We start from the raw sequence: 12,594 nt of genomic DNA, 5'->3' as shown, positions 1-12,594 counted from the left end.
TTCCTCGCAACCTTGGATCTCAAGGATGCATATTTTCACATTCCACTACATCCATCACACCGAAAATACCTCAGATTCACCATTCAGGGTCGGCATTATCAGTTCAAGGTCCTACCTTTCGGGGTGTCCACAGCGCCCAGGGTGTTCACGAAATGCCTGGCGACAGTGGCTGCGCACCTCAGGAGGCAGAACGTTCACGTTTACCCCTATCTGGACGACTGGCTTGTCCAAGCAAAGTCGGCCCAGCAGTGCGCCGTCAACATGTCCCACACCATTCACCTTCTTCACAATCTGGGATACTCACTAAATTATCCCAAGTCGCACCTTCAGCCAGCCCATGTGCGGCAGTATCTGGGCGCGACAATAAATACTCTGGCAGCCACGGCTCAGCCGAATTCTGTGAGGATCGACATCATTCAGTCGCTAATCCAGAAGTTCAGACCGCAACACTCGCTTCCAGCAAGAGTGTTCATGCAGTTGATAGGCATGATGGCCTCCTGCATCTTCATAGTCCCGCACGCGAGGCTACATATGCGTCCGCTTCAAGAGTGCTTGGCACGTCAGTGGAATCAGGCTCAAGGACAGTTAAAAGACCTAGTGTTGGTGACCAGTCGGGCATACAACTCTCTGCATTGGTGGAATCCACACAACCTTTGCAAGGGCCGACCGTTCCAAGAGCCTTTGCCACAAATTATCCTGACGACGGACGCATCTCTCCAGGGTTGGGGAGCTCATGTACTCCACTACACAGTGCAGGGACTATGGACAACGTAGCAAAAGAAGATGCACATCAACTACCTAGAACTGATGGCAATCTTCATGTCAATGAAAGCATTCAAAGTACATCTGCGCAACAAAGTCGTGTTGATCCGGACGGACAACATGACAGCCATGTACTACATTCAAAAGCAGGGAGGTACACACTCTCCACAGTTGTCTCATCTGGCTCAGAGCATGTGGAAGTGGGCCATTCAGAGGAACATCTTCCTCATGGCGGAACACCTCCCGGGCACGGACAATCAGATGGCGGATCTGCTCAGCAGGTACAGCCACCAAATGCACGAGTGGGAGATACATCCATCAGTACTCCACCCGTACTTCCAGCAGTGGGGTCATCCACAGATAGACCTGTTTGCCACAAGGGAAAATGCAAAATGCCAACACTTTGCCGCCAGGTTCCCTCACCCACAGTCGCAGGGCAATGCGATATGGATGAACTGGTCGGGCAGATTTGCGTACGCTTTTCCCCCAGCACCTCTAATACCGCTGGTGGCACGCAAGCTAAAGCAACACTCGATGACGCTCATCCTGGTTGCTCCAACGTGGGCCCGCCAACCATGGTACACCACGTTTCTAGAACTTTCCGTGGTACCGCATCAAAGGCTGCACCTCACGCCCAGACTTTTGACGCAGAGCCATGGCGACATTCAGCACCCAGAACCGCTCCAGCTCAACCTGGCGATCTGGCTCCTGAAGTCTTAGAATTTGGCTACCTTAACTTGCGTCCCGAATGCATGGATATCATACGGGAGGCAAGAAACCCCACCACCAGAGCTTGCTATGCAGCGAAATGGAAGCGGTTTGTCATTTACTGTACAGAACACAACATCAACCCGCTAGATGCATCCACTCACAACATCATCTGTTATTTGTTACATCTTTACAAATGCAATCTGGCATATGCTTCCATTCGGATACACTTATCCGCCATAGCGGCTTATCTCCAAAACAGGCAGCATCTCTCCGTTTTCAGAGTGCCTGCCATTAAAGCCTTCCTAAAAGGACTAAAACGGGTCATCCCTCCCAGGACCCCGCCAGCTCCTGTATGGAACCTTAATGTGGTCCTCACCAGGCTGATGGGCCCACCTTTTGAGCCTCTGCATTCATGCGAGGTTCCGTTTTTAACATGGAAAGTGGCTTTTCTAATAGCCATTACGTCTCTGCGACGTGTTAGTGAGCTCCAGGCGCTCACTGTACAAGAGCCATTCATACAAATTCACTCGAACAGGGTGGTGCTGCGCACTAACACTAAATTTCTCCCTAAGGTGGTTTCACAGTTCCATGTCAATCAGACCATTGAACTGCCCGCGTTCTTTCAAAACCCAGAGACAGTAGCCGAAAGAATGCTCCACACTCTTGACGTCAAACGAGCTTTGATGTACTACATCGATAGGACCAAGGATTTTAGGAAGACACAACAACTCTTTGTTGCCTTTTCGGCCCAGCACAAAGGCAACCCCATTTCCAAAGCAGGTATAGCCAGGTGGATCGTTAAGTGTATTCAAATTTGCTATCACAAGGCTAAGCGCACTTTAACGGTCCCCCCCAGAGCCCACTCCACCCGCAAGTTGGGGGCCTCCATGGCTTTCCTTGGTAATATCCCTTTGGAAGACATTTGTAGAGCAGCCACATGGTCTACACCACACACATTTACTAAACACTACTGTGTAGATGTGCACTCCAAGCAGCAAGCAGCTGTAGGGCAGGCTGTTCTTAAGACACTTTTTCAAACGTCTGCAGCTGGCACAGGCGGCCGCCGTTAATGGAGGGACTGCTGTATATTCTATGCTATAGATATGAATTCAGCAGCCCACATGCCTCGAACTGAATATGCTACTTACCAGTATGCATCTGTTCTTGGCATGTAGGGCTGCTGACATTCATATCGCCCGCCCTCCTCCCCGGCGCCTGTAGCGGCTGCAGAATTTACACTTAATCTTAGCATGGTCATCGCTCACACTGTTACACTCCATCTTCGCCACAATGGCTAAAAACAATCTGGGATGGAGTCGATGCCCATGCGCACTGTAGTCCAGGGGAGGAGCCACCTATCTCGTGATACTTCAAAGACTCTTCCAGGACAACAAGGTGCAATCATCCGGACCCAACACTAGGCGGCGATCTATGCTATAGATATGAATGTCAGCAGCCCTACATGCCAAGAACAGATGCATACTGGTAAGTAGCATATTCATTTTAAGTAGAAATTGCACCAAGAAGCAGAAAGTACCAATGATAGGGAGGGGTTGCAGTAGGAAAGGACCTAGGCACAATTTGACGCTGACTGTAATGGACTGCGGATTGGACACACTACCCAGGTATGTCCTGGTCAAAGATTTTACCTTCTGATTTTAGTCCCTTAAGTATAGGCTTGGTCCACTGTAGACTTTGCGACGGAGTACTTTCTCTGCCAAGATCTATATCAGGCCTTTAACTGCATGTGCCAATCCGAAGTATACCAATTTTACCACATTGAAAGGAGGAGTGAAGCACTTTAATTCTGGTTAATTGGGGGTAAAGTGTTTGGTAGCCAGCAAAAATAAAATACAGCAAAAAGGCAAAAAACATCCAGGGTGACCTCTACACGAAGGGCTAATTTCCAGCATCTCCCAAGAACTCCTTTCAAGAATGGTTTATCTTGTTCCTGATCAGCAAAGATAGAGAAATTTCTAAGACAGGATATGGCGTTCTCTGATAGGACTGCATGGACGTTGCCGGTTCTGAGTCTGGTAGTATATTACAAAGGAGTGTATCTAATGGGATAGAGACTGGAAACAGAATATGGCAGTTTGTGATAGACCTGTATAGACATGGCTGGTTCTGTGTCTGGTGGTGTGTTACAAAGACGTGTATCCATTTGGATGGAGATTCTAAGGCAGGATATGGCATTCTCTGATAGGACTGCATGTACATTGCTTGTTCCGAATCGGGTGGTGTTTTACAAAGAACGGTATCCCGTTCGATGGAGTTTCTAAGACAAGATATAGCAGTTTTTATAGAACTACATGGACATTACTTGTTCTGAGTCTGGTAATGTGCTACAAAGAGCTGCATCCCATGTTTTTTTTGTGTACAATGTATCTGCAGTGTTAAAGTCAAAACAGAGAATGTGTAAAAGGATCCTCCATCTTGCTTCAGAGTCGCTCACTGATCTTTTATTTCCTTACAGTCATCCATTGAGGAAATGATTGCCAGCACAGCCTACCTGGACTTGTTCCTTCGCAGCATCACCGAGATGGCTCTGGTAAAAACATTCCTGCGCTTCATCCTTCTACATCGACACGACAGCAGCACAATCCTGGATACACTGGTCAGCCGAATCAGTAGTAACTCGCGGGTAAGAGGTTTTGGTTCTGCCTCATATCTGATTTTCAGTCGTTTACCTGTAGCTCTCTGGTGGGATGACAGCTGAAACCGCTGGTGTGCTCACAGAGTTAATGCACGGTTTTAGTGAATTTGTACTGTGTATTTTGTTGGTGTAGTCACTCAGAGTTTTTTATTTTGCCAAGCAGAGTGCTGCCAGAAAGTGTTGTCATTAGATGTGTGTAGGAATGTGACATTTGTGTAGCACATTCAGCAGAGCAGAGGCTGCCAATGTCTGAAGGAGTAACCTTTATTGGTATAACTTCAGTCTTCATGAAAAATATATTTGCACGTCTGCAGTACAGCAGTCTGGTGTGTTGGCATATATTCTATGTCTGTCTAGGGTGAAACGTGTTGCCATGTCTTTCAATAGGATTGCAGACATGCATTTATCTCTGTCACTTGGATGAGATATGTTGATGCATATTTAGACCTTTTCACTGGTAAACACATTTTATACAGGATAAACGTGTTGAAGTTTCTTTACTTCTTGTGCTTGTGTGTCTAAGCTTGGAATATGTTGGTAAATTTAGGCAGCATTTAATACTTTTCTCAATGATTGCCACTACACATGGAATGCTCATAACAATTCCATTACTTTACATGTTTAAAACTGAATTGGCAATTGCTTGAGAATTTCACTGCGCTCGGTGGCACCAAATTCCTCTACTTTAACAGAATTCTACTGTGAATATTGAACTCTAGAGAGCAGTAGCTGTTCTAAATAAAGACCTACTGCCAATATGTTTAGATGGATGCTGCTAGAACCTGCAATACAGGAGAGGCAAACATTTACTTGAGGAAGATAATAAAATTACATTTAGTAGGTAATGGAAATCCCACCTGGTGCTAAACTCTCAGGTGACTTGTTACCTTTCAGGGCAAAGTGTCATGTAACCAACAACAAGTTATAACTGATTATCTAAGAGACAATGTAAAGTCCTTGAACTGTGAATATTTTATAGAAAAGTATTTTTATAGTCGCATAAATGTCTTTTCATTGTCCCAGATATAGTTCCCCTTTTGCATGATTCTTCATACAACCTAATGCATGACAACCATGTTTCTACATACAAAATAATTGATAACAGCCAACATATGTTTCACAAATAATTGCTTCTTCGGGGCTGTTCAGAATACCATGTTATCAATTGTGACCACATTAACTGTTGAAAATACAATTATCAATCCTTCTCATTGGAAAAAAATACCACCTTTCAATTGAACTAACATCACTCTATAGTGTCCATCATATGGTTCCTTCGAAAATGTCTTAAACTTTCTGTCACAGGTAAAGCAAGGTGCCTTACAGGAAATCATGTCTCCAAATCATTCATAATATACAAGGACTCTCTCCTTCACCTATAAAGATTTCAGCAAAGTATGTTGTGTAGTCCCTCAAGTCTCAAGTAGTTACTCAACCTTTTCCTATCACCAGAATTTAAATAATCAATCTGATACAGACTTCTAGCCGCAGAGTCCTTACCTTTGAATTACAGTGTGTTAAACTGGATCTGAAATCTTTTCGTGAGCAATACCCCTGCGTGCTGGTAGGTGGCGTCACTCGGCTCCGCGTGCCGTCTTCTGCTCTGGAACTGACATGCATGATGCCTATAGAGCCGACACCCCAGCGTGCTCACATCAGGTCTTTTCTTTCCTCGCCAGTCAGCGCAGATCCGTAGAGAGCTAACCCCAGTCACTTTTTGACTGACCCTTTTTCGACCTTTTGTTGATGTCGGCTTCAAGCCCTGCGGCTCCCGTCAATGGCAGATTTCGGTGCAGACCCCACATCTTGTTTGCCTCTGGTGCCTCAAGGGCGACCACGACGCAGAGATCTGCGTCGACTGCTGCGCCATGCTCCCCAATGCCTTGAGAGAGCGATCCTCAAGCTTCTTTACGCTCAACGTGCAACGCCGTGACGGTCTCGATCCCGGTCGAGAGGAAGGTCACATGATCGGTCGTGTAGCCATTGATCTTCATCGAAGTCATCAGGGCATATGGGTAAGTCCCACAAAAACAAAAAGACCAAGAAGTCAAAGAGGTCTTCAATTCCCCCTTTCTATCAAAGTTATCCAATAAGACGAGGGAGCATAGTCATTCGTGCCCTGGCAAAGCGGTTGGGCCTGCGCCTGGGCCGACTCCGCCCCGAGTTTCCAGGAGCCATAGTGATCCCCCCCCCACAAATTTTATGAGGCCATGCACCTCATATTTGGGCTGCCCGTCCCCACTGGTGCACCATTGGGCCCACCGGGGTCGGGAGGGGCCCCTACTTGTTTACACCCAGCGGGTCCGCCCCCTGGCATCAGTCGGGCACTTGGATCCAGAGATGGGCCCAGACCGCTGCCGGTTGTACCATCTCCACCTTCCCCGATGCCAGTCCCGATATCGATGCTCCTGGCACCGCCATCCCCATTCTCATCCCTGACTCCAACACGAAGCAGAGGGGCATCATCCGGTGCTGAGTAGAGCCATACCCTCCAGACAAAGCCTGAGCCAATGGGCTAAGACTTGGAGAGAATTGATAGGGGCTGCTGGACCCTGAAAAATACCAGCCCCTAGACGCCAACATGGACTGGTGTGAGGAATTGGCCAACGCCAGTGGACTGGATACCTCCCCAGATACCGGCATGGTCTCTCCTCCTACCGTGGCTATGGAGAAGGGAGCCTATTTTGCTATGGCAGTGAGAAGGGCGGCCGAAGCCCGGGATATTAGCCTGCCCTCAGTGGCAGTCGAGACTAAAGTCTTGACAGAGGTGCTTCAGCCATGAGTTACTCCCTCAGAACCGCTTCTTCCATTTAATGAAACCCCTACGGATGTCCTGCTAGGGACCTGACCTTGTGTGAACAGGGCAGGTGCTCAACGCCATCGTCCTGCCCCAGGGGACCCCCAACTTTCACACCCAGCACCACACCGCGGAGATCTTGGTGGTCCAAGCCTCCAGTCCTGGTGCATTCCATACCACCCCACCGGATAGCAAATCCAAGATGCTGGACACCTTAGGCAAGAAGAAGTTATCTTCCACGAGCCTGGCACTGCGATCTGTAAACACCCGTGCCTCTTGGGTTGTTACTCCCATGCACTGTGGGATTTGTTTGTGCAGGTGCTTCCCATGGTCCCGAAGAAGGCCCGGGCCATATTCGCCGTAGCTATGGCAGATGGGAGAGTTGTAGCCAAGTTCGCAATCAGATGTGGGCTGGATACGGCTGCCTCGCTAGGAAGAGCTGTTTCTCCGTCAGTGACCTTACAGCGCCACGCCTGGTTGAGAATGACTGATTTTCAGGGGATGTCCAAGCCTCGATTATTGACATGCCGTTTGATGGCTTCCGTCTCTTCCGAGGAGGCGCTTCAAGGATAGCACAACCGCGACCGGGTTCTTAGGCCTTTCCAAGGCCCCCTGCCAACCTTAGTCCTCCTTTCGCTCATTTCTTGGCCACAGAAGGGGATTCCAGTCACGTCTTTACCCACGAGCCACCACGGCACGCCAGCCTCCCAGCCTCTTGAAGCAGAGGGCGTGGCCAATCAGCTGCCACCCCACCTCACAAATCTTCCCCTTGCAGCCACAGCCTCCAAAGACTCTTTGGTATGCCCTTTAGTCATCATAGAACACAGGGAACCTACTGGGGTACCTAATCAAACTGCACAGCCATTAAAAGAACCGAATGAATCAAATTAATTAAATTTGACCGTTTGTCATCTTGTTTTCACTCCATGCTCACTCCATTTCTCTTTTCATATTCTTTTTACTCCATGTTTTCTTCAATTTATTTTATTCATTCCACAACCATGATACGATTTTCTCATAAACGTGAAGAACACCAAATAATTCCGCATGTCACATCTTTATTTAAAATATCCCAATGCATTTCGGGAAGTCATCTTCCCTTCGTCAGGGGAATCTACAGTAAAGATTAAAGCATTTCATAGAAACTGCCATCAGCACAACTATTATTTTCATTCATATAACATACACACATTTTAGCCATCATAGGCACCCATGGGAGGCAGGATGCACCATAATCTCCACCACTGAAGGTTGATAACATCAGACCTTTGAGTGCTCCAGATTGTCTGAAAGGTTTGCTCCCTCCCCTTCATGTGTGCCCCTCCACCCATGCCACCCACTTGCGACAGACTGACGTAAGACCATCTCTTCTTACTCCGCCAGGAAGTGACTGCTCTCTTGGTCACGGAAGCCACAGAGGGTGCCCCTGCAGAAGTAGATCGAGGTTGTTATTCCCGCTACTTTCTGGTGCCCAAAAAGGACAGAGACCTTTGCCCTATCCTAGACCTCTGCCCTCTCAATTTCTTCCTCAAAAAGGAGAAATTTGAAATGCTTACGCTCAAGTCCTGTCTGCCATTGACCCAGGAGACTGAATGGTAGAATTGGACTTGCAGGATGCATACTTCCATATTCTCCTCTTCCCTACCCACATATGTTACCTGCGGTTCACAGTGGGTCACAAGCACTTTCAGTTCATTGTACTCCCTCTTGGCCTCACCAGCACCTCTCTGGTGTTCATCTCATCTGAGGGGATCGCGGTACCAGTCTACCTCTATCTCAATGACTGAATGTTTAAGATAGGTTTGCCCCAGACAGTTGTCTCTCACCTTCAGACTATGGTGGACCTTGTGCTCTTGCTGGGGTTCACTATCAACGTACCTGTAGGAGGGTGGAATCTGACTGCATGGTTACCCCCACTTTTTTCCTGGTGTTTTGCTGATTTTTGACTAGTCTGACTGGGATCCTGCTAATCAGGACCCCAGTGTATCTGCTTTCTCCCTAAATTGGTTGTGCATGTACTTTAGGTACTACACTCTAGAATGGATTCTGGGGTACCCTTATCAGTGCCTAGTATATGGTACACCATGTGCCCAGGGCATAGGTACCCCAGAGGACTCCCAGGGCCTGCAGCATGTATTATGCCACCTCTGAGAGACCATTCAAACTGACACCACAGGTCTGCTACTGCAGCCTGTGTAAGGTGGTGTATGCAAACCTTACTTGGATATAGGTTACCTATATCTATTCTAAATCACTAGACCTATAAACCTATCAGTCACCCCTACGGCAGGTCTTAACAATCCTGAAGGCAGGGTGCTGGGCTTTATGTGAGAGGGTGCCCATGCATGAGCAGAGCTCCTCTGCAGCCTTCTGAACCTATTCTCCGGGGTTGCCTGTGATGCAGCCAACCATATATGTTTAAGTGCATTATAACCTCGCGGAAAATGCTAACTTTAAAACGGCTGCTTAGAAATATGTTGTGTTTGTTGTCAAACACCTTGGAATCATACCTCCACTCCAGTAACTGGTGTGGAAGGTATGAATCCCTCTACTAGAGGGACTTATGTGAAAACCGGTACACCCAGTACCAGCTTTCTCGAACCAGGGCATCACAAAATGGATGCTGCCAGCCACATCATCACACCTGAAGCACCCGACATCGGTGGGCATTCGTCTATCGTGCCCCTGGTCACCCTGAAGTGACCCAGACTCTGTCCCCTCTGCTTTCAGGTTCTTCTCATCTCGGATCCTGGCTTGGATCACACCGGACACTTTTCATCTTCCCGGCAGCAGCACTTTCTCGCATCACGCCATTGAAAACAACAAGGGTTTCCGACACCACTTGACCCCTATGCACCCGGCTCCTCAGGGATAGGTAACAAGGGTACCTCGGTCCTCAGAAGGGTGCTGGCTTTAGAACCTTCTTTGTTTAAAAGGGTTTGCTTGAAGTCCTCGCCAAGAACAGATGCAAACTGGGAAGTAGCATTTTCCTTTTCTAACTGCGTCTTTCCTATAGAGTTGTACGGAGCTCGCTTCTGTGTTCTCACACTGCATCTGTCCTTCGTCGGTACCCTGTTTCACTACTTTGGGTGGTTCCTTGGAGTCCCAGCAATTCTACTCTAGGCTCTGTTTCTAGTGAAGTCGTGGTTGTTATACCACTTTCTTAGTATATGGTTCGGTCTCCCCCTGGAGCCCGCTGTGTATTGTGCTATTTACTGTCATTCTAGTGATTTGAGATAGTGTCCTTTGTGCTCTAATCTAATAAAAGATTAGTAGAGAGTGTTTAGTAATAAAAACATATTTTTTGTAATAACACTTGGTGGTTCTCCTTTCATTTGGTCATTCAGGAGGTTATGATCTGGTAAATCAAGCTGCTTTACATTCCTTCTAGACTTAGCCTGAAGGCTGATCTCCATAGCTACCACTAGGATAGCTTTCTATAAAGGCTGTCTTTAACCTAATCATCAATAAGGGCCGTTTGGACTGGTGCAAGGCGCCCACTTTAATTAGTGGACAGCATATACCAGGCCAACTTCTCTCAGTACCAAAGTCACAACTGACTCCCTTTCAGACATCTCCCTTGCATCTGAGCTGTTCTGGACACGGTGCAGTTTCTGCCTGATCTTCATTCCATACTGAAGTCCAGGATAGTCAGGCTATGATACTGATGTTTCAGCCTCTATCCTGGGTTTCGGTAAGACGGACTCTGAGGCTGCTGGGCCTCATGGTCTCCTGCATCCTGCTTGTGACACGTGGCCAATGGCATATGCAGGCTCTGCAATTGGACCTTAAGTTCCAGTAGGCACAGCATTAGGGGATTCTTTCTGACATGTTCCAGATCTTAGAAGGGAACTGCAAAAGATCTGCAGTGGTGGATAGCAAACAGCAATTAGGTCTGTGACAGACCCCATCCCCTCCCCACATCAGATTTGATAGTAGTGACAGACGTTTCTCTCCTGGGATGAGATGGCCATATAGGAGAGGTGGAGATCAGAGACCTCTGGCAAAATCCGGACTCCACATAAATCTACTAGAGCTCCAGGTGTTCTGGCTGGTATGTAAAGCCTTCTTACCCTCCATCAAGGGAAGGCTAGTGCAGGTGTCCATGGACACCACCACTACGATGTGGTACTGCAACAAATAGGGTAGAGTGGGGTCATGAACCCTTTGTCAAGAGGCCCTGTGTCTTTGGACATGGCTGGAATGTCAGGGTATATCCTTGATGGTTCAACACCTGGTGGGCTCGCTGAACTCCAGGGTGGACAAACTCAGCCAAAGATGCGTAGCGAATTATGAACAGTACCTACACCTGGAGGTGGTGCAAGATCTCTTTCAGCAGTGGGGAGATCCTTGGGTAGATCTGTTAGTCACCGCGGAGAATGCTCAATGTCAGCAATGTTGCTCTCTGGAGCTTCCAAGGTTGCTTTTGGTAGGAGACGCTTTTTATCTCGAGAGGGGTTCAGGCCTCCTGTATGCCTTTCTGCTCATACCACTCCTGCCCAAAGTTCTCAGGAGATCAGGAACAACTGGGCCCTTGTGGGTCCAGTCTGGGCTCAGAGGGTGTGCTTTCCAGAGCTATTGAGCGTGGCTATTCATCCTCCGATCAGGCTGTCCCTTAGGGAGGATTTTCTGTCGCAGCAGCAGGGGAACCTGTCAATGCTCCAACTTCATGCATGGAGATTGAGCAGCAACAGTTTACAGCTTTCAACCTTCCACCCAAAGTCTGCAATGTTATCTTGGCAGCCATGTGTCTCTCCACCACGACAGTAAACGCTTGCTGCTAGGGTGTTCAGTAAAGCAAGTTGAGCTCCCCTTTCTCAGGTCTTTCTATGTATTCTTTCTCTTGACCAGAAGGGCTCTGCTTTGGGTACCTTAGAAGGCTATCTTTCTGCCTTTCAGCCTTTTTGTGGTTGCCAGATCAGCCATCCCTGTTCAATCTCCTGTTGTAACTAGGTTTTTGAAGGGTCTCCAGCATATGTTTCCACCATCACCCTTTATTATGTCTCAGTGGGTTCTTGTACTCACTTTTCTGATGTGCACTCTCTTTGAGCCACTACACAATTGTCCTCTCAGGCTCCTTACTGTCAACTAGGCCTTACTAGTGGCTACAACATCTGCCTGGAGGGTCAGTGTTTTACAGGCTTTGCAATCTGTGCCTCCTTACCTAACATCTTTCCAGACAAGCTGGTTTTTCGCACTAGAGCTTCATTTCTGCTTAAAGTCATCACTCTCTTTCATGTTGGCCAATCCATCACCCTGTCAACCTTTTATGCTCCACAGCATCCATGTATAGAAGACCAGGAAACTCCATAAACTGGACCCAAAAAGAGCTTTGTCACTCTACCTTGACCACACAAAGAGTTCCGGGTGGATGACCAACTCTTCATGGGGTGTGTCGGAGTCGAGAAGGGGAAGGCTATGCAGAAGCAGACCATCTCCCGATGGATCGTGCTCTGCATTAAAATCTGTTACCCAATGACCAAGAAGCAACCCGCTGAGGGTTTGCATGTTCATTCCGCCAGAGCAAAGGCTGGGACCCAGTCCTGGACATCTACCAAGCAGCAACGTGTGCTTCTCTGCATAATTTCACCTACCACTACTTCCTCGACAGTTAGGTCTGTTGGGACGGGCATTTTGCCCGTTCGGTCCTGCCGAACATTTTAGTGTG

General features: G+C 47.9%; 1 protein-coding gene across 2 annotated transcripts in view; it reads left to right on the top strand.

Moving 5' to 3' along the window:
• FHIP1B (FHF complex subunit HOOK interacting protein 1B) overlaps positions 1–12,594 on the top strand; it is a 436,229-nt gene that overhangs the window by 345,005 nt on the left and 78,630 nt on the right. For both annotated transcript variants that reach the window (XM_078658708.1, XM_078658710.1), the window contains exon 6: positions 3,950–4,117. In XM_078658708.1, coding sequence (XP_078514834.1) covers positions 3,950–4,117 — 168 coding nt within the window. The remainder of the gene's footprint in view (positions 1–3,949; positions 4,118–12,594) is intronic.

Source organism: Lissotriton helveticus, chromosome 8 (genome assembly GCF_964261635.1).
Source record: "Lissotriton helveticus chromosome 8, aLisHel1.1, whole genome shotgun sequence".
In the NCBI taxonomy this organism is placed as follows: Eukaryota; Metazoa; Chordata; class Amphibia; order Caudata; family Salamandridae; genus Lissotriton; species Lissotriton helveticus.
This window is presented reverse-complemented; position numbering and strand designations above follow the sequence as displayed.